The 23498-nt window shown below is 39.5% G+C and overlaps 1 protein-coding gene across 25 annotated transcripts in view; it reads right to left on the reverse strand.

Annotated features, from left to right (window-relative positions):
* The window catches only part of ABLIM1 (actin binding LIM protein 1), a 215778-nt gene that overhangs the window by 108997 nt on the left and 83283 nt on the right, over positions 1–23498 (reverse strand). For all 25 annotated transcript variants that reach the window (XR_014548860.1, XR_014548861.1, XR_014548862.1 and 22 more), the window contains one exon: positions 11539–11673. Coding sequence is in view for 6 of the 25 variants with exons in the window: in XM_083616697.1 (XP_083472823.1) it covers positions 11539–11673 (135 nt within the window). In the remaining 19 variants the exon portion in view is untranslated. The remainder of the gene's footprint in view (positions 1–11538; positions 11674–23498) is intronic.

A 23498-nucleotide genomic window follows, 5' to 3' on the forward strand; every position in this document is an offset into this window, starting at 1 on the left:
AGAAAATGGCAGGAGGGAAGGGGGGAGGTGGTGAAACGTTCGCAAATAGGCTCAGCCTTTCCGAGTGTTGAGAGACTTCTCAGTAAAAGGTTAGAAAAACGGGGCCTTTCCAAATCATAACTGGTATCGTTCACCCATTTCTAACACGTAAAACATTTTACAAATATCACATGAAAAACTGGCTGTCTACATCTGCCCTCATTGGGAGCAGATTCAGAATGGTTAAATTAATGTAACTATGTGAAAGTGGCCTAAGAAACTACACTATGGTGAATAAGGCCACACATCAAGCACATTGCAGATACTGTTTCACATTAGACCATTAGACAACTGGGTCTTTATATTACATACCATCATTGTTTTTTTAATTGTCGATACCTAATTACTACCTTCTGGCTTCATTGCCTTCATTCATCACTCAAAATTAGAGTAATTCTATTCAGAGAAAGATCACAAGCGAGGTCAGAGTCAGGTTGTAATCTTGCTGCCAGTCTGATCCTAATTTAGATCACCTTTTCATCTTAGCCTTTTAGTCATAATACCACCAACTGGGATTCTCTAGTTTACTCCCACTTGTGCATTTGAATGCTGTGTACAATCTGCCTGCTTTCCAACATGACAAGCAGGAGCTGATATTAATGTGGATTGTCTTCTGAGTTTGTGACATATAAATTGCCCCTTTTACAAGTTCAGACAAGTCTAGATATCTGTAGAACACTCTGAAATATCGGCGCAGCAATGTTTTACCATTGTTTATCCAAATCAGGTGCTATAATAAAGAATCTCTTGCATTTTAATGACTGAATTGGTCAAGTGGTCTATGGAAGCCATAAATATTTGCCTCCCTAAGGTATTTCCTTTAGAACACATATTTCCCGAAGAAATCGGGGCTATTCCTCCTATCATGTTTCATAATGTATAAAAGCAAAACATTTCCCCTGAAAACTCCAAAATAAAAGGCTTTAATTTATTTCGCTTACAAATGTGTATTTATCACAGTGTTTATGGTCACACAGATACTTGTCTCAGGGGATATGGATTAGCCACAGTTTCCTCCCCTGCCCCTGTATCCCTTCTTCTCTTCTCCATTAAAGAAAAAAGGCATCTCCTTCTGCACAACATTAAATGGCCTTCAGAGATTCCTCCAAGAGCACTCTGCACAGTTGTAGAGAGTCACCTTGACATAGAGAGGAACCCCCCCCCCAAAAAAAATATATCCTCAAGCATCACTAAGAGAGTCATCAGCACTTATTGAATACAGTAGTACACAGTGCAGTGTTTTATTCTACTGGTAAGTGGGCAATCTGGTCCAGAGGCTATCCAGCAACAGCTACATCAGACACCATTCCACAGGAGGCCAACCACATCACAGCATGGGATAATCACAGACAATGACGGCAGAGCTTTAGGCTGAAGGGAGGTGGGCCATGTATAGAATAAAGTTGCATCCTCATCAACTTCCTCACCAAGTTTCTCTACATCCCCCCAACAAAGCTTAAATGAGCTCTGGTGGAATACTTTCCTCATGAATTGAATCTAATTATGTCTTCTAATGCAGCCATTAGAGGTGAGAATAATATATATTGATGATGTTACTGTCCAATACTGTTCATAAATACTGCTACCAAGATATGAAGTCATTCTCAGCGGTGCCAGACAGTCTGCCCTCTGAAGAATTTATTGATAGAGAACCACAGAAAGGTAAGCTGCTTCTGATAACAGTATATTCAGAGTTCAAAACTACTTGTGAATTGAATAAATCAATAGCATGGAAAACTACTTGTGAATTGAATAAATCAATAGCATGGAAGGCTCTAAATTAAAATCTTTGGGAAAGAGGCTTGCAAAGTCGACTTACCAATTTCATAGCCAACTGGAAACCAGATGTGTTTCTGATACAGAGACCAGCTGAGTCTGAGGCCAGTTTAAAACATTACTGTTAATTATAGATGGGAAAGTGGATATCCTGCATTTAATCCTGATTAGTAATCTTTTTTTTAGCATCCTTCATAAACACTAAATAATGAAACTCGTGCAATCTTTTCACAAACTTGCTGTTCCCAATACATATCCCCACTTGCCTCCAATTATAGTCAATGTGTAGATCATCAAAAAAGCCTGTGAGATAAAGAACAATGGCCACACATCTAAAACAGCAGCAACTCCCCAGCGACATATCCATGTTCTGTGCACTGTGGAACAGACTTTTCATATTATCACTCAGGGAAAATTAACCTACCAGAGAATACAATGGGGGGGAGGGAATACCAAACTTTAGCATTAAATGAGAAGTCTTAGAATCATTGGAAAGAGAAATATAATGTCATGCATTAAACAATAAATCACTCACTTGAAAGGAGTCATAAGGCTTTTCATATATTTTTTTTAAGAGTGGGGTACTATCCATTCTCTTACACATTTACTTCCCCTTCCTCACATGGCTCCCTTCCAAGTGTGCAAGGATAGACTGTACCACTGGATTGTATATCTAGAGCTAAATTCATGCTAGCCCTGTTCCAGTGGTAGCAGCCCATAAAATGGCCCCTGTGCGCTACTCCAAGACCTTCTCCCTGCTTTTGCGGGAGGTGGCAGAATTCCCCCACCTCCCGCAAAAGCCCACAGGAGCCCCGCGTGACTCCTGCGGGCTTTTCGACCAGGAGGGAGAAGGGACTGAAACGGCCCGTCAGTCCCTTCTCCCTCCTTGGAGAAAAGCCCCCAAGAACCGCTCGCTCTTTAAAGACCATTGCTGAAGCCAAGTAGGTTAGGGCTTGAGCCAATAATTGAACGGAAGACTGCCTCAGAGCTCCGTGTGCACTTCTCTGATCTCTGCAGAGGAAAAGAAAAACATGAACGGGATAAACAGCGCATCAAAACAGTGCAACTGTCCTTGCTGCAAGGGCTAGTCCTGTTCATGTCAAAAAAAAAAGTCAGGAGAAATGTTTGATGCAATGCTGGAGAGAAGGAGCAGCACAAAGGCTGCAGGAAGGTTGCTGTGTTTGTACTTCATGTGCTTTATTTTTAAAGAGCTACATAATCACAACTGCGCTTGAATGGTCCAGAGAGGGAGCCCTGCAGGAATCTGGCTTCACTAAAAGATTAATACTGATTTTAGTTTAGTGTATCTCAAGTTTTAAAATAGTATCCCACAGAAACATCTGGTAAGTATGATGCAAAAGCCAAAACAGGTCACAGACGTAAGGGGCCTCCTGAATTAATTAAAGAGCAAGCAAACAAAAACAAACCACTGTCTCCCAAAGGATATGTTGCAAAAGCTTCATCTTCTTTTTCTGGATCACCATGCCCAATACAGTTTGGAGACTAACAATTAAAGAATGAAGGGGTCAGGGAACTGTGATGTATGCTACAGTAAAAGAAAATTCAGATTGTGTGTCTGCTTAGAGCAAATTGGAGAGCTATGTGAGTTATGATTCCTGATCAAGTTTACATACCTGATCATGCCAACGTTCCTAAATATGAAAATATTCTAAAGTCTTAAATAGTCACTGGATGCTGTCTTGCTATATTGTCCTAAAGAAATGTCTGCCATCAAGAGTTACACGAAGAGGACTTACACCATGACCACTTCCTTTGCAGCTTAGTGGAAAGGTAAATCTTACTGAAATATTGCCTCCTGGTTAGCATCTATCTGTCTTGAGAGACAATGGAAGAGTACAAGTTGGGGGATTAAGTCAAACCATTGGAGAGTTACAGCACCTGCTGTGGCTGTAGAGACTGATATGGAAGAGACATGTTTTGTTGCAGCTGGGGCAGACAAAGGTGTCTAGTCGTGCTGATGCAGGTGTACCATGGCGTTTTTCTTTCTGTGCTCCTCCCAGAGATCATTCCTTCTTGGTCACTGCTGTGGTTACACAGCCTGACTGATTGTCTATATTGTCTCCTATGAATAGCAACATATGTTGCAAATGGGTCTTCAGAATGCACCCCCCACTGCCACCGCCACCAGTTAAACAAGAATGGCTACAATCATAATACACAGAGGCAAACATTTGGATTTAGTCACACTAAAATCATGCTTCAGTCCACCACCTTGATTCAAATGGTGCCCGTCATCCAAACTTCGATATAAACACCCATTCCCATCACAGGAACCCTTGTGCCAAGTTTGGCAACCATATCTCGAGAGGTGGCTGAACCTTTGTCAAAATTCCACAGGCCTAGGCCCTGGTTCACATGTCATATAACTCATAGTGTAAAACAAGCTATGACGTAATATGAGGGAGCAGCAAACTCAAGAACACCACTCAAAGGTTTTTGCTTCTGCTACTGCCATAATAAACCAGAGTGTGGCTTGTTGTGTCATCTGAACCCAAGCTTGTGATTTGCTTCCTTCAAACATGACCTCAACTCTCCCATGTGTAAAGCCAACCACATATACAGTGAATCAGTGTGGATATGTTAAGAGTCTGGTCCAGTACAATTTCCAAGTCTAAGAAAAACTGAGCACTGTAGAAGCCAGCTTAGCCTGTACCTACTGGTAAAATATCACATTCTCCATCAATCAAAGTTTTTAAGAGCCTTACTTCAAAATTCTAAAGTGTAATTTCTTTCTTATTCCACTAATAAAACAAGATTTTTTTCCCACTATAAAGGATAATGAACTGCCCACACTTGTCAACCTTAAAGCTTACAGGAATAAAATAAGGTTTAATTTGAAGAAGATTCTTATAGCCTGAGAACTTATAAATTTTTGTCTCACACATGCTGCAAATTTTGTTCATCTCATGGAGGCTATCAGCCAAGCCACTTTAATTTCTTCAAAGAACAGCAGATGGGACTAAAAAATAAATTGTTAGCTATATTATATACTTGATACACTATAATTCACATTACATTCATAAGATATTGTAAGACAGAATGTTCCGTTCCTTTTATCTGACATCCCCACTGCAGCACCCAACTCAATTTTCTACGTTGTTTTCTCTACTTGAGTTATTGGATAAAGCTGGCTAGCAGAGCAAAGGTCAAAAGATCTAACAGTCCAGCCACATTCCAGATGGTTGCTAAGGAGTCTGCTTAACATGGATTCCAGTTTTTCCTCTTTCATGAAGTACAGCTGATCCAGTTCAAAGTCACTTTTTTACAAAGTAACTCTAGATTGAAGTTAAGAGTTTAAGAAATCCCAGATCCTAAAGTGAAGATGATGCGGGCTTCCAAGCGTGCTTATACTACCGAGAAATGCCCTCATTGTTATTTACTGAAAGCCTTTTTGTCTCCCTCTTCAGAAGACAAAAAATCCAGAGTGGCTTACACACAACTGATAAGAACAACATTAAAATAGTAGAAACGGCATATGATCTATATAAAGAAGTAGTGATGCTGACAGTTAATCTCACTAGGGCCTTCCAGGGCCAGTCCAAAACATTTTGCTGCCAGAGGCAAAAGACAAAATGGCACCCTCCTAGTCCATCTACAGAAGCTGGCTGGACTGGAGGTTGAATCTTTACTTTGTAATTGGTGACTGGATAGTCACTGCACTGAGGGCGGGAGGCTAGCTTAGGGGGCACAGGGCATGACATGCATAACTCTGCCTCCAACAGAGTGGAGAGGAGCAACCAGAGACAGGTGACTACCATTGTCAGGGCATCCACGGACTGAGGTGTCCCAGCTGGTGAAGCAGCAGTAAGTGAAAATTGTGATTATGGCAGTTTGGCTTCCTGGCTGCTATTGCTTTGCTTATTCATGGGGCAGCCAGTTCTTAATGGCCTCCAAGAGGAGAAGAACTAAATTAACAATGGAGGTGCATTTGAAAAGAAAAGGCTACACAACTCAGAAGGTGATAGACAATAAGTTTGTCCTACCATTCTGTATTTTGTCATTAATTTATGTTCATTTCCAAACAAAAGGCAATTATGGTAATTAACCTGCAAAGAAGACATACTTTAGTCTTCAAGAAGGTCTTCCACAGCTTCTCATAGTTGTTATTTGGAAGTACTAATTTGATTGCCATTTGTGACCATTTAATGGCTTGTGATCAGATTGGACTGTTTTTGTTTCACAAAGAAGACTGTTGGAAGATTCCACTGTTTAAAGCAGGAGCCCCAAAGCTGGGAAACTGGACAACCGAGAGATAGTGTCAACTGTGATTTCTCAGGCTACAGAGTCTTCTTCATGTGCAGAATGGGGAATGGGTGTGCAATGTTAACCCTTTTGACTGGCAGGAACTATGAAGCTGCTGGATTGGCAGACGTGGAAAAAATACTCCAAGTCTAGACTTCTGCTTTGTCAGGGTAATAGAACGATTGATTTGTCAGAAGCTCCTCCAACTCAGGCTACTGATCTTAGGGACTCTGAAATAGAGAGCACATCTCCTAGATATATACTGAAGAAGAGCCACATCCTTTGGACATACCCAGAAACGCAAATAAGATAAACATTAATATTTTGCAGACAATCTAATAAATGAAGTTTGTATATAGCAATGCTTAAGATTTTAGTATTTTGAAAATAAACTTATGCATATTTTGAATAATACTCCCCAAGTAGGAAGTAGTCATTATTATGCAACCTCAAAAACTGCTACTTTAAAACAAAGTTGTTAACTACCCCCTCTTTAAGTATAGCTTGTGGTCAATAGCTGAATGACTGAGATTTTTTGCATATCATCATGAAGAGTTCACTTCCTTAAGGATAAGCACCACTATTTCTAGCTAGCTGGTTCTTTATCAGCATTCAGCAGGAGCTAGAAATAGCCGTAGTGTCTCTGATCATAGAGCACTGGCATAAAGACACAATGGATGCAGACCGCTTTCAACTGGTACAGAATAGTTCAGGGCTACTTCTAGGCTCAGGGGTTATAATAATACTGGAATGTTATTGTTGGGAGTCTCAAGAGGATTTGCTGATTTATTTATCTTTAACACAGAGGAGAAAGACATACTGTCACTTCTAGAAAACCATTAGACTCGATCTCAACTACTGTATTGATGAAGTAGGCAGACTGGGGGGGGCACTGCAATAAAGTAAACAACAGAAAAGAAATTGCAGAAAAGAAAGCATTGTAAATAAATGACATTTTAAAAACCACGAAGATTCTCTCCAAGCCTCCACGAATAAAACGTTATTTACCCACCCCACACACTGTATATTGTTCATCTCATTTTGAGACCTTTGGTCAAGTCACATAATTTTCTTCAAAGAACAGTCTCAGCAAATGATATAATTTTAAATTAATACTTTAAAAGATAGCAAGATTGATTTTTACAGCCTGGATGCTATTACACCTCTGACGATCTCAGCACACCTGAGAACAGGTTTGAGAGTTTTGCTGACACAAACCTCAGCTACAGCTCACAGCTAGTGAGAAGAAAGCTTAACCACAAGCTCCAATTCAGAAGGCATGCTAAGTCAAACCTTGACTTAATTCAGAATAGTGCAGGGGTAAAAAGAAAGCCAAGCAAAGAGCAGAGTGGCTGCAAACTCTTCTTTGGGAGCAACAGAATATGCTCATGTAAAAAATAATAATGCATCTTTCCCCAAACGAAAAACTGCAGAGCAGTTTCCTGTATAAATTTGGAGATGGGGAAATAGTTTGGAATACATCGCTTATCACACAATAAATGTATCTGTCCTGTTGAAATTTCAGCATGTGTTGAAAATCCTTAACGCTGAACGTGTTACATAGAAGTACATCCTACTGATTTTTAGAGAGACTTGGCTTTGTTCTAACTAATGTGTTTAGGATCAGTGTGTCAGTCTGATTAATTCTGACAAGTGTAGCGTCAATCTCATGTCTGGCAAACTATCAGAGCAGTCTGTCAGTAGTGGAACAGCTTTCTAATCAAATACTCAGTTTAGGTGAATGCTTCACTCATAGCGGTATCAACCTGTAGTTTTTTTAAAAAAATAAAAAGCTACAAGCACAACATTCATTTGGCAAAAGTAACATCATCTATTCTTACACATTATAATGCAGAGCCACATCTAAATTTCTTTTACCCTTGGAGAGGTTATTCACCCTTCTCCATGTGACTGCTTGGGCTGCTCGTATTGCAAATTATTAATCTGTCAGCAGCTTTTAAACATCTTCATTAACAGCCACCCATAGCAAAACAAGTTATCCACCAGGTTGGAAAGATAATATATTCTATTAAACTACGTCAGGGGCGGTCAGTGATGCCAGCAGGTATGAAATCCTGTAACAGGAACTCTAAAAGAAATATATACATACATACATACATACATACATACATACATACATAATTTTATTTGTATGCCGCCAGCAAAGCTGCTAAAGACTATATCAGGTAGAGCTGGAGAGAGAAAGAGATTGTGAGGGGAAGCATACTTCTCAGCCACCAGGGCTAATCCAGTGAGAAGGTAATACAATGCAACAGTTCAGGAACATACAAACAGGAATTGAAGGCAGAACAGTTATCCAAATGTAGTTCACATAACCGCTTCCGCATATTAAAAGAAGGCTGCAGAGAGTCACATAGACAACCGACACCATGACCTTCTGATATCATGTATTCAAACTGCATAATAGGAACCCTAGTCACTTTTACAAAAACAAAAAACCAAAAGCCAAACCAAAAACCCACAAAACAGGGGTTCTAGTCTAATGTATACACACAGAGTGCTAGCAAAGGAGTAATGTGGATTGAGGCCATGGTTCTTCATTGCAAAGAGAATCTCTATGTGGGCACATACATTGTTATATGACTAGAACTCCTTCTGATATAGTTTTAACATATAGACATTGGCATAGATGGGCTTGCCTGTGTGATCCTGTATCCCCTGCCACACTTCCACTGAGGTGGTAACATGAACACTCCTCAAAACAAAGTCAAATGTAAGTTCCTTCTATGTTCCTATTTTATAGCTTTTTTTATCTTTTAATTTTCATCTGTTGTTATAATTGTTATAATGTATATAAAATGAAATAATAATAATAATTTGACTACATACTAATACACACCTGAGAATACACCCTATTAAAATAAGCAGGACTTACTTCTTTTTATTTTATTTAAAACACTGATATCCTTAGGAGGAAACATGGATAAGACTGTAAGGCCGTAATCTTGTGCACCTAGTGTAATTTCCATTGAACACAAGGGAACTTACTTCTGAGTAAACATGCATAAGGTCTATTAACTCTATTCTAGGTAGTCCATTCCATCCTCATGATTATATTATTTTTGTACTGTATTTTTGTCTATTAGGGTTTGTCTACATTACTCAACTAAAATCACTTTCAGCAAAGTAGTTATTTATAGTGTTCCTTGAAAAATTAATATTATATAGCCCCCGAGGGTACTGCTTGGCTGCCTGACAAAGTGCTGTTGACCAATGCCTGACTGCCAGTAATATCACAAGCTTCATCAACAGAAGTGTCTGATCTATCCACCCAGGGGACCAGATGCAAAGGGAAGAAGTGCTCACTGCAGCCTTTATAAAAGTTGTGTATATGCGTGTAAGAACTGTGTCTTATAATTAGAGAATCATGGCATTTTCAAGACCCTTACAAAAAAGAGAATGTCCTGACATTGAGCATTTGGGTTTCTAGCAGATGATGTGACAGAATCTTGTACTATATACTAGGTTTAAAAGTGCACCTAGTACTTATGATCACTGAGACAGAACGTTAGCCTAGCTACCCTGGAAAGGAAGCATCTAGACTAAATAATCTAGATTAAATAGTCTGCATTGGGAGAACAAAACAATCCTAGGTGAGAGAGAGAGTGGAGCTTAGACACTATATTGGATAAATGACATCATCACCACCTCCACAGGCTTTTTTCTTAAGCAAAATATTTCCACTTTAACTGGGGAAAGTCAACTTCTAAGCATTTCAGGAGGATCTTGAAAGATAGTCTCCAGGCTTGCTATCACCTTGGTGAATGACAAATTTAAAGTGGCATTCAAACAAAAGAAAGACACCTAATGAGACTGAAGGGACAAGCCACTTTCATCCCATTGATTTATGCAAGAGGCAGCACAGAAAAATCAAAAATCAAAAGAAGAGTTGGAGGTGTGTTCTGCTTTGCAATTTGGACAAAGGCTGACTGATATACTTCCCAAGGAACTCCAAATTTTATAAATACATTCATGTACATTGTCTTAAGAGTAACTGCTTTGTACCATGTTGATTTTGTAGCTGCCTTCAGCATGCAAATTAAAACACACATATATATTGAGTTAATATGGGGGGGGGGCATCCTCATTCATGGTAACTATTGCTCTGTTTTGGCAAACTGTTCTCTGCAGCTTTCTTTAAGCATTATACTTTCCATGAAATGATGGGAGAGAAGAGCAGGCTTCCCGCGGCAGACGCTGGCCATCTAGCATGAGGGCACTTGTCCTCACTAAAGTTACCCATTGTAACTTTAACTGTGTGAGGGAAACTAGTAGTTAATCGTGGCTCATAGTTTGTTGTAAACCAGAACCAGAAACTACCATTTCAAATTATCTTATTCTGGTTTGGAGGCAAACTACTGCTGGTTGGACAAACTATGGGTACAATCTGAATGTCAGAACAAATCATGGTTATTGCAAACCAGAAGAGTGGAGGAAAGGGTCAGCTTACGAAAGGGTAGAGCAGAGCATGTGTGCCCGCAGCACATTCCCAATGGCCAAGCTGCAGTTTGATCATGATGCCTGAACTGGGAGAGTGAGAGCGTATATGTGCAGCGACTTTCTGTATGTCACTGTCACAGCAGATGGAGGTCTCCCAGCTGATGGTTCTGATGAAAATTGTCATATCTGAGAGATCACAGTCTAAACAATTCTTGAGATGTAAGCTATAGTCAGGGAAGAAAAACCATGCTGCATCTCAAACCATAATCATATGATTTCAGGGCTAGAAACACTGGACTCTTCTCAATGAACACTGAAAGCAGGCCACAAGCACATTTTATTGTGCTGTGCTCATGCAAGGGCAACATCCCATCCATGTGTAATAGACTGGAGTAGGGAGGGTTGAAGAGGAGGAACAGATTTTCTGTTGGGCGGGGGTGGTGAGATAAACTTTTTTTTAAAAGGCATGGATGTCTCTGCAGGACTGCTTTATGAAACATACCTGCTTCCCTTTTCCCAAGCCATCCTACTGTTTTGTAATAGTTTTCTTTGTAAAATTCTTTGAAGAATGTACACTCCCTTGCAATACTGTTCCCACACAGATGCTCAGGTCTAGTCAATCTGTTATTTTCTATGTCAGTTACCCAAGCGCATCACACACAAGAGTGGGGCAAAAGGTAAGTGTGAATAAGCCCAGGGTCAAAACCACTCAGTAATCAGCTGAAGGGATTTTTAACTAGGTAAATCACCTTAGACAGTCTACCACCCACTGCATACCACTCACTTGCCTGTACAAGTGGTGCTCTTTTTTCATTACACTTTGGAGATAGTTCTGAGATTCTGAGATTCTTCTTCATTGGATCTAGATCCCACCTGCACTCGCATAGTGGGTAGCCAGAGCAAATAATACATTACAATGTTTTTTGGATGAAAAAAGGTAAGTGAACAATTTGATGGGGCCAGTTCATAAGCTTGTGAGAAAAATGAGCGTCACGGTACCTTTGCAGGTAAAGCATTTGATGTGAAAATGCCTGGCCTGGACACGAAGCACTTCTCCTTTGCACGGCTCCCCACATTTATGGCAGTGGATGACTGGCTTCTCTGTGGAATGGTGAGGCTCCTGAGGATGTGCCACTGTAAAAATAATGAGAAATTATATGCACAAGACTTTCTTTCAGATTTGTCCAGCTTCTCACAGAGCTTTAACCAAAAAGATGCATTTTAAAAAATATGTATGACACTCACCAGGGAGTGATGGGGAAAGCAGTTAAAGAAAACACAAGCAATGTCAAACCATAGCTTGCACTAAATGATCTAACACTTGTGATAAGAGCTCCACTAGTAGTGATTTGCCAGATCCACTGGGCTTAAGTGATACCCCTGCCACACCGGTAGGCTTTCCACCCATAGCCAAATATTTTAGATTCCTGTGAATTGCATTCTGCTTCAATAGCCTGACAGTCAATCTACACTTTCATTAAAAAGCATGTGTTCAAACACTCCTGGGATGTAACCTCTTCAGAATCTGAAATAGGGGATCACATAAAAACAGACTTCATAGGCCATTTGCAATGTAATGTACACTTCATACAAAGTAAGAAAATACCGGAAGCAGGGGCAGGGATAATAAGAAAAGAACTGTGTCAGGCTAACATTCATTTCTGAATCCATCTAAACTCAACAGCTCTTTAACCAAATAATTCTGAGGAAGTCATGTCAGTCAATATTGCTAGCATGCTAAAGTATAAATGTTCACTGTAATATTGGGGATGCAGAGAATCCCCCACCCCCAATTTAGAGTAGTTGCTATTTTAAATATTTTACAGAGCTACAGAGGCCAGACCAGCCTCAACTAGAAGATGGTTATTTAGTGATGCTGGTCCCCATGCTGTGGAACACTTTCCCAGCAGAGATCCTCACTTTTAACTTTCAGGCATCTCCTGAAGACTTTTTCATGTCGACAATGACCTACAGCTGATGAATTTTCATCATGAACAGTCAGTCATTGGCACTTTTAAATGGTATTTTATGTTTTAACATTGTAAATCGCTCTCATATTTAATGATAAGGTGGCACAGAAATAGTTTTATTCAATAGAAACAAATAAAGGTTTCAATTCAGCTGTCCTAACTGAGGAATCTATAGACATTCATTTGACTATATGCCATATTATGGGCTGAAAGGGACAGCAGCCAATTTCTTGATCATGAATAAGGAGAGGCTATGGGAAGACATGTCCTTAACTTAGTCTATTGGAATTAATGGGACATTAAAAGACTGTCACTTTGCTTACATTCATATGTTTCAACCTTTGAATTCTCCCTCCTTCCCTTTTTGTAGATTTGCTTAGTTTATAGGAGTGTAAACATCTATTCTATTTACAGTTGAAAGGTGTGGTGTACATTGATGTAATTCCATAGTACCAAACTTCACATTTAAAATATTTTATGGCAACAAAACAGCTAGGAAGACAAAATGCTTTTTCCTTAACCCCCACCACCCATCACACTTCTGATAGGTTTCTTGCTTTCTATTTACAGTGCCCTGTTATTTAATCCATATGAGTGCACAAAACACTGAAGGGAATGCAGACTAATGTTTTAATTAGCAATTATGTCTAAATAAGACCCCAGCAGCACATAGCCTTCGGTGAACCCTCCCTAATCTTTAAGTAATGAAGTTCTATTTTCAGACTACAAGACTGGGGTTATTAGCTTTCCCAAAAAAGACCACTGCATTAACTGGCAACTGAGGTAACACAGTACTTATGAAAGGGGGTGGATGAAGACCACCCCAGGCACTGGGTATTCACTTACAAAATAAAACTAGCAATAGCATCATTGCAGGCCCAGTTAACATGAAAACACAGGTGCTATGAGGCAGCTTGTTTAGTCCGAAAAACTGTTTTAGTTAGTGGTTAGTTGTAAACTGCTTTCATCCTACTCTTGGTGTTGTGGATATATTACTGCAGAAGTCCTGACACCTTAATGCTAACACTCTTCCTATTTAGCAATCCCTCAGCTGAAGTCTTCTCCAAGATTCTATTATACACTCACTCACTCACACTTACTTTTCTCATTTGCACTCTCATTGTACACTTCTGTCTCCTCCTCTCTCACTCTCTCCCTATCTACAAAAGACCATCCTGGAGCTGGTGGTGTGACCCACCTGAGGTTGTAGGCCACAGCTTGCCAGCTGAAAACTAATGTTCTCTACTATTTTCTCTTCCAGCTTCTGTACTGACTTCTCAAAATCCAAAGTTATAAGTGAGGTGCTACAAAAGCCTTTTAAGTTGTCTGTCAAGTGATAATGACATACAAACAAAGTCTCAAACCTGATTAATCAAAGACTATACAGACTTTCTGAACCTGCATCTTCAACATTTCATCAGCAGCCTGTATTATCTGTTGCTGGTGTAATTTGAACTGTTTACAATAAAGCCTTGATTGACAGTCCTACAAAGAGCCACCTACTGGTATTGTCCTGTGTGGAAGACACTAATTACAGGTTGGTGACATAGCTTCTTTGTATGCCAATGGAAAATTTATATGGATGCAACAAAGTGTAACAAGGGAGAAGTCTTACTATGGATGAAGATGAATAATTGTTTTTAAGTCATATGAAAAAAATTGTGATGGAGGCACTGCCACTTATGGTGCACACACATTTATTTTGTCGCACTATAATCTTTGGTAAGTTTGTACGTCTTTGAAACTCTATAAAATCCTGCAGAATCTGTGTAACAAAAACAAAAAACAACAACAAATCAGCAGAACAGAAAAACAGTAAAACCCTACCCACCCCTATATTCTAAAACAAGGGACAGTGTTCCACAAAAATTAAAGGCAAATCAAACATCTTAAAAAGCTTAGATCAGGCATCCCCAAGCTTCGGCCCTCCAGATGTTTTGGACTACAATTCCCTAACCACTGGTCCTGTTAGCTAGGGATCATGGGAGTTGTAGGCCAAAACATCTGGAGGGCTGCAGGTTGGGGGTGCCTGGCTTAGATGCAGAACACTCAAAAGCTGAAAAAGTAGGACAATTTTTTTACAAAAATATTAAATATTAAATATTTTTTATTTAACTTTCTGGCCAAGTAGAAATTATGACACAAGGACAAATGGCACTGTGCAAGTGATGCATCGTACAGAAGCAGCAAGTGGCATTCTTTTGCTAAAAGGTTCAAAAAAACCTATTATCCAACCCGCACCAACAAGGTATCATTAAGAAGACAACCCTTGGAATCCAGACAATGACAAAATAACTTAACCAGAGAACGCTGATCCATTTGGGTGGATAGGATTCTGCCCCAACAACCTCAATCTGCCCTCAGCCAGCTGCCAGCTGCGTGCCTTCTTACTTATGACCAGTCCAAGAGGTAGCACTACTTGTCGGCTTTCTCCTCCTTAGTGAGTGTTGCCCTTGTAGAACTCAGCAGAGAGGAGAATAGGGTCAAAATTCAATCTATTGGCTCCACCTACTGTTGGGCTCCCTGCCTTCTGCCCTACCAGTTCCAATGAGCAACAGTCAATACTAAATTGAACCAAAATTGCTTGGGATTCCAATTTTAAAGTTCCCCAAGTCAACCTTTGCCCTTCACTTCCTAGCCCTGCACTGCCCAACCCCTCCAGAGAGTCAGGGTGATCAGAAATCCTAGAAACTAAATAAGAGATTTAAAAAAAACACAACTGTTAGGGGAGGTTCCAGAGGTGTTCAAATATTTCTCATTGGTTCACAGGTTCATTGTGACCAATTCATCTGAATATACTAATATTTCACTTCAAAAGAAGAAACAAATATGCGCATACAAAAACTGAGTATGTGTGTGAAATGAGCTGCCTATTCAGAGGTAACTAAAATTCTTTTGTAAGCACAGCATTATAATTCTTGAAAGCCGTATCTATCCCATTTTTTTGCTCACACATTCTTGCATACCACTGTCGTATTTTGTACATTCCCTATGTGTAACCATGAGGACTACACATTTTCTTCACGAGTTTCTCTATACAATCCTTCTATGTCTTCCCTGTACACATATGCCCTCTCCACATGTCAGACCACAGATTACCCCTCACGGAGAAGTAGTGCTCCTGCACTGATTGAAATACAAATTCCAGAGGCAAAATATAGTTTTGGTATTTGTAGCATTACTGCTATTTGTGCGTCATGCGTATCTCATAGCCACATCCTGACCAATATATCTGATGGTTGCAATTATATGGCCAGCCACACTCCCCATAGTCCTGAAACTGAAGCTCAGCAACTGAATTCAGCTTCTTGGGAAGAAGCTATTTTTTAAAATAAACCTTTGCCCCACTGGAAATATACATTACATGGTAAAGCTCTCTAATAACAGAGGTGACCTTGCATGCAGCAGAAAGGAGATGCACAGCACTGAAATAGGAAACAAACTGGGAGTATATGGGTTTTTTCTTTTCTTTTAATAGTTTCATTAGAAATACATATGGTATAATCTCTTCCATAGTCATACTCTGAGAAAGATCCTGAATCACCATCAAAACACCAGCACCACCACTTTTTTTACCCAGAACAATAAGCATGGGCTAAATTTACTTGTAGCAGCTTGATGAACATAGGAAGCATTCATATTCCAAGTCACACTATTGATCCATCTAGTTCAGCACTATCTACCCAGACAGGCAGCAGCTCTCCACGATTTCAAGCAGGAATCTCTCCTAGCCCTACCTGTAGATGCCAGGGATTGAATTTGGGATCTTCTATATTTAGAAGCACAGCTCTGGAACAGATATTAACAGCCATGATTTGTCCGAGGATATTATACTTACATAAGCAAAGCTACTTTTATAAAGAAAGAAAGAAAGAAAGAAAGAAAGAAAGAAAGAAAGAAAGAAGGAAACTTTGAAGCCTTAATTTCAAAGCAAGCAGAACGTTTTGAGCATATTTTAGGCAGCAGATGCAATTTGTAAGATGCTTATTAGAAGCCAGCTGAATTTCATAAGACACATCATTTTTTTCTGTTCCCTGAGTCTGCACACTTTATACTACCCAATCTGCTTTACGTGCATTACAATTGTAATGTCTTCATATTCTTAGAAATACCACCCCATGAGGTCATTCCTCCAGAAGAGAAGCTCAGCTGCTAGGGTATAAAATGGCAATTAGCAACTGGTCATGTTCACCTATAAAAAGCACACCTTTCCATAAGGACAGGAAAGCACACCTCTATGAGATCATCCAACAGCCAGTTAATGAGTTATTTATTTTATTATTATTGTATTTTTATTCTCATGGAGAAGTCTGAGTGGGATTTGGACCAGTCTTGGATACTATGCACCTGGAGTATGTGTGTCATTAGTTGCAAAATTGTCTTCTTATTTGAATTAAGTGCATTTCCCCTTCAATATTGATATTCGTAAGTTTAAAAAACTCTGCATCAGAAACAAAAGATGCTATCAACTTCTCTAAATAAAGCATCTCCTCAATTTTGCTTACACATTTCCACTCACTTTCAGTGAACAAAATTGCTAGGTAGAATGATCAGATGTGCATTTTAACCTTAACCTTATCAGCTAAGTAAACAGTGGGGAAATGGAATGGCCTTCTACTCTCACATTATCAGAGTAAGTCATACATGGATCCCCAGTTACCACCACTTTGAACGCCAAAGGTAATTTGCTTCTGTCAGGCTACTTCATAACTACATGGAAGGTACATCTGCATAATAATTTAACCCATCACATGCATCTACACTGTAACATAAACAATTCTACATCCACATACACTACTGCATGTATACATGAAAACTGACTGCACGTGTACATGAACACTGTGGGTACAGACAGCATTTTTCATGTATGTAGGATCATCACACACCACCACCTGCACAGCACTTTCTCTGCAGAAGTGTTGTAATATGTGATTAAGTTTCTAGAGATACACAGTCAGTTTTCTTTCCAGTAGCTGGAGTCCTTCAGTCAGATACTTGGTCTCTGTCATACTATTTGCAAGAATGTTCAGTGCGCTTCGATGTCCTTGACTCTCATTTGCCCTTTCCTCACTGGCTCTGCAATGCATTTTTAAAATTTCTTCACACATATCATATCCACTGCAGGTCAAACTGACCTCTGAGAGTCAATTTTACACTGAAAGCGCCAGGTAAGCGCTTAGTGTTCAGTTTGTGTGCCTAGAAGTTCCATATTGGAGAGAATGGAAGCAGCCAAATAGAAACAGAACTTCCTCAAAACGATACGGTCCATATGTCCTATGCTAAAAAAATAGATTAAAGTGAGTGACGGAATTCATAATTCCCACATGAGAAAGTTCAAGCTGTTTTAGAGTTGCTCATTATCCCTGTAAGAGCAACTATCTAAAAAGATAATCAGGAAGATCCATTTCATCAAGATGTGTGATATAGCTGTAGGCTTCACTGTCAAACACACAGCAACCAAGAAATTTGAGCAAAAAGAAAAAACTCACAACAAAGTGATGTCATCTGACATCACGTATTTTGTAAAAATAGACTTTGTGGAAGACAGAGAAGAGACCTAGGATTGAGCATGTATCATTTGTATCAGTTGGACCCAAACTAAGTCAATTACAATTAGATCCCATTAAAATCAATGGGACCTAGATCAGGATTTCCTAAACTTGAGTTTCCAGCCGTTTTTTGGACTACAATTCCCATCATCCATGACCATCGGTCCTGCTAGCTAGGGATGATGGGAGTTGTAGGTGACCAAATTTGGGAAACCCTGTTCTAGATCCATCATTATCATCAGAATTATTTGCTTGGCTGTTTAAGCTGGCTTGAGTTGCCTTGGGAAAAATAAAGCGACTAACAAATTTAATAACTAATAATAAAATAATAAATTATTTCCCAAACTGTGCTCAGAGGGGCTCACAAGAACAGCAAACATATCTATATAGGTACAGCAGAAAAATTTTATGTTTTACGTTTATGACTAACACTTTATAATACAGTATTTGCATTCACATGAGAAAGCTAGCATACCTTACAATTTAAAAAGCTCTGGTTTATGTTTAAAAGAAGAACAGAAATGTCCAGAAATGTCCAGTTTCAAAATGTGCAACTTACTGTTAAGAATTTCCAGGAATTTACATCAATTTTTCATGCAAAAATTCCCCACATTGGAATGTTTCGGTTTCCAGTTTCCAAATTCCCATCTCTACCTCCAACCACTAAAACTCCCAGTGCATAATTACTGTTTCTTTTTAGGAAGTGTGGCTTCCTTAATCCTATCTTATATATATTTCAAAACTCCTTTTGATCTACACACAATGTGAAGCTTGGTCACAGAAAGAATACAGATTTCCTGGCCTCTATTGCTTCACTTTGTCTATCCCATTTTTTTCCAATACTACAGTTATCAAGACTCCTGCTCCTCTTACTAAGCTATACATAGTATGTGACACATCAGCATATCTCCACGCTCAAGAGAGAATTGTTCTTAATGATTGCAGTGTCGCAATGCTGTTAAGAAACACATGCCTAGAGGAAAACATGAAATTGCTGTTAACTAAAAAGGGAGCAGAAAGAGATGAAAAAGGGAAATGTAAACTGTATATTCCAGGACAAATCTCAGAAATAACTATTTTTATCTACTCAGATAAAAAATAATCTCCCATCCACCTGCTGCAATTTTCCAGCAGAGTTTACAAGTGGTAGTCACAAGAAGACAAGCCGCTGCTTCACTGCCCTCTTAAGGGATTTTTTTCCCTAGCTCTGAAGACTCTTCAGTCATTTGTATGGAGCATGACAAGGGTATGTAGGGCTGCATTCACAAATGGGGTTCATTGCATTGGTTTAACTGATTATAAGGTTCACACTTTTGTCCCATTTTCTAACGTTTCTTTCACACTGCACACGCCAGTCATACCTTGACTGCTTTACCGCCATGTTGCGGCAAATGTCATTCATGTATGCAGTGGCGTAGCGTGGGGAGTACAGGGGGGCCGGCCGCACCGGGCGCAACATCTGGGGGGGGCGCGCTCGCACTCGAGTGCTAAAATCCACGGGTTAGGGGGCGCAAATTACTTGCCTTGCCCCGGGTGTTGACAACCCACGCTACGCCACTGCATGTATGTTATTCCTCCATGCCATCGTTCTCCCACTAGACTCCGCCATTCTTACAGGCTTAACCTTTTCAGAATTCCACCTCATGACTTGTCACCTCAGCAGCTGCAACATGAAACTGGAAAAGGTGAAAAAAATGTGCAAACCTTCTGTGATTTTTCAGACTGAGGGGGCTGCAAACAGATTTTCTCTGGAACCTTATAATATGGAAATGAGCACTAATCTTGCACAATATTCCATTCCATTCCATTCCATGAGTTTTCTGGAACTGACTTTTACATCATGTGTAAGTCTAATATAATGCAGAAAATAACTGTTAGAAAAATGGCAGGGAAATTGTATAAACAGCTGTGTGAATGAAGCCCAGGTTACACTGGGCACCTGAGCCTTATGTTTGATAGTCCTGCTTTAAACCAATCCAGAAATGCAGAAAAACACTTTCCTCCCATCTCAAGTTTCCCTGCAGTTTTGCAAGAAAATAGAACATTCAGGGAAACATGGTGATGCAAGGAGGTTTTATGATATTTGTGGAAGCACCTGCATGTCAGGCTCTTCTATGCTTTCAGAAAACTAGCAGTTGAAGAAGAATGTACTGTATATTATGCCCTGGTGCAGGAGCCTTTGAAGTGGCAAGCGCTTTCAATCAACTCATGCATCTCAGTTAGAACTGGTCTGCAGAATGAGAGAGAACTAACCCCCCAACCTCTCTTTAAGAGACAAACTCAAATAGAACTATAAATATTATCTATCCACTTCCACCCTCTTGCAGATTGATGTTATTTCCAGGAAAGTATTGAGCATTCCATATTTGTCCCCAAAGACCATCATTCAGGCAGCTTGGCAAAAGACAACTGCTCATTTAATCCATCTGAATTCAAGTGAACTGTATTGTTTTTAATCCGTCTGAATTTAAGCCATTAATTGAACATCCTAAACCAGCATTCCAAGCAAACACACTGACCCTGAAAGTTATTGGCCATGCCATCATATACTCAGGGAGAGAGGGAAAATGGCTGGGATTTTATTCTTCATCTGCAGCAATGTTGACTTTGCATTCTTTTTTAGATCTCTGCTGTAAGCAAGCTAATCAGGGTGAGAAAATGCTGATGATCCAAGCACGGATGGATTATCCATTTGCTAAGATCAGCACTTCAAGTGGCGGACAGCAGGCAGACTTTCCCAGATACAACTGGTGCAGCTGGGAAATGACCTTGTATAAGAAAAAGCAGTGCCGTCACCACTTATTTAGCATAGTACAGTGTTTTTCAAACTTTCTGCCTTCAGAAAACCAAGTTCACACCCAGTTCCTCAACTAAGTAACCTCCAAAGTTTGTAGAGAATTCTGAGAAGGGTGAACACTTAAACCAAGTATTATTATTACTATTTATTAGTCACAATTTACACAAAAGCAACTCAAAGACTTACAAAAAGATGATGGGCAACAGAAACTGCACAGATACTTCTTCTAGTTAGCTGCTATTATCTCATGTCTGGTCAGCAGATCAGAATGAAAAATTGTCAAAAGCAGTTTTGACCAGCAACCTGCTCTGACTTCATTTGATCTCCACAACAGCACCTTTACAAGCTTATCATAAATTAAGCTTCTTTTGTTCAACAAGAACAGAAATGTTTTCTTCTACATGGGCAACTAATTAGTGATGCATACACAAAATAAATTTAAAGCACATTGCTTCCCCTAAGAATCCTTTGCCACTTATGAGTGGATTGCTTATAGACGTAGACTTTGCATGGGCAAGTATACTGAAATTTGGAACCCGTTTATACAAAATATAGTATGTTAAAATAAATATATCTGTACTTTGATAATAATATCTATATATTAAATATATATTGTAATAGTTAATTCTTCTAGTGATATAGTATACCTTTCTTTCCTTTTTCCCCTTTATTACATTCTCACTTTTTATTTTTATTCCATGACATTTATTTTGTGTATTGCAAAATAATAATAATAATAATAATAAAGAAAATAATTCTTGCTCCAATAACATGTAGAATAAAGTCCTTTTCAAGCAGGTTCAATCAACAGAATTTTATTAGAGCAAGTTTGCTTATGCATCATAACAACAGCTGACAGAATTGGATTCTTACTCAGAGGGTCTCACTGACATGCAAAATGACAACATTTCCTCATATTTGCAGATGCCAAAGTACCATTTAGCTGTGTCAAATTCCAGTTTGTGTACAAAGTCAGTGTGTTGCTAAGGAAATTACAGACGATACAGCATTGTACAAACACCATTCTCTTAATTACATCATTTTGCCCCGGTGGAAAATCACAGCTATCAGAGCAATACAAAGGAAACACACTCTGCCGAAGCTGGAGCTTCTTTCTCACATATAATAATATCATCCTGAACCTATCCTATGCACTTTGGTCAACCATCTGGGTTCTGCTCAGTTTTCTCCTGCCTTCAGAAATGAGGACTATTGGCAGAAGAGTGCATAGTAACACTAGGTTTACAAATCAAAAGTAAAAACCAAAACCAAATTATTGCTGTAGTAAGTATGGGGCAAGCAACAGCATAAAAGGGGTCACCTGACAGCCTTATTAAGAGAGTTACAAACTGGTCACCCTCTCAGAAACTGCCGATTACAGATTTGAACATGCTGTATTCTTTCAGTACCTCTCCACTGAAGTGAACTGGTTATTGCTTACTGAAGGTCTGTTCATCACCCACATAACCCCATTTCTGACCTCAACTAGAGAAGCACTTGCTGCTAATAGAGGCCTGCCACTTAGGAGGGAAACATCACCATGCTGGAATGCCCACCAACACCCTGTTGCATTCCTCAGTGGGGCTCCTAATTCTCAACTGACAGGTGGCTATTTGGAAGACAGGTACAGACTGATGAGAACACATAAGCTGATCCCCACCCCCTTGCTCCTGCGTATAGAAGGGGGCAGGGTGCCCTTGGATACAATGCAGAATGGACAGCATAGTCAAATAAACTTGGCCAAATCAACAAATATCTGACTGAACAGGGCGTGCATGTGAAGGAATAAAACTATGGCATCAGTAACATTGTAAACCTGTGTCTTTTAAGGTCACAAGAACTCCAGCAGCACAGCTTCCAAATTTCCCTATGTACATATTAAAGCTGGCTAGGGCAGAAAGTAACAAAGAATGTTGTTGTGTGGTTTTTTTGGGGGGGGGGCTACTATTAACTAGATTGCACTACATTGGATCTACTTATATTCCAGTTGAAATGATGCCTGTATCACTTCATGGTGGCTTTCCCAATTAATGTGATTTCCCCACATCATTTTTCCTAATACTTTGACTATCATTGTATTAAATGTTAATGTCCAAAAGAAGCTATTTCTGGTTGTTGTTGGTTTTTTTGGGAGGGATGGAACTGCACACTTGTACATCAAGATACATTATCAATATAACATGGGAAAGAACCAGTATTTTGGTTTTCCATGGCAGGCAGGCATCTGCCAGGTTGGCTTCCTAAAGCATCTATTTTCCATAGAAAAGACAAAGCAGAAGTATGCCTGAAAATGCATAATTTCATACCACACCATCAGAAGCAGGCCTAATCTACTTAAACCAGTACGGAGCCAGAATGGCGCAGTGGTTAAGAATGTTGCACTAGCACCTAGGAGAGCTTGGTCATGAAGATCACTGGATGACCTTGGGCCAGTCACTGCCTCTCAGTCTAACCTACCTCACAGGGTTGTTGTGGGGATTAAATGAGAAGTGGGGGAACCATGTATGCCACACTGAGGTCCTTGGAGGAAAGGTGAGATATAAATCCAATAAATAAATAATAAATGAATTAAACATCATTACACTTAAATCTCTTCCTTGTGTCAAAATCCAGCTAGATTATGCAAGATGTACATAACTGTAC

Source organism: Podarcis filfolensis (assembly GCF_964270895.1).
Source record: "Podarcis filfolensis genome assembly, chromosome: 5".
Classification (NCBI taxonomy): Eukaryota; Metazoa; Chordata; class Lepidosauria; order Squamata; family Lacertidae; genus Podarcis; species Podarcis filfolensis.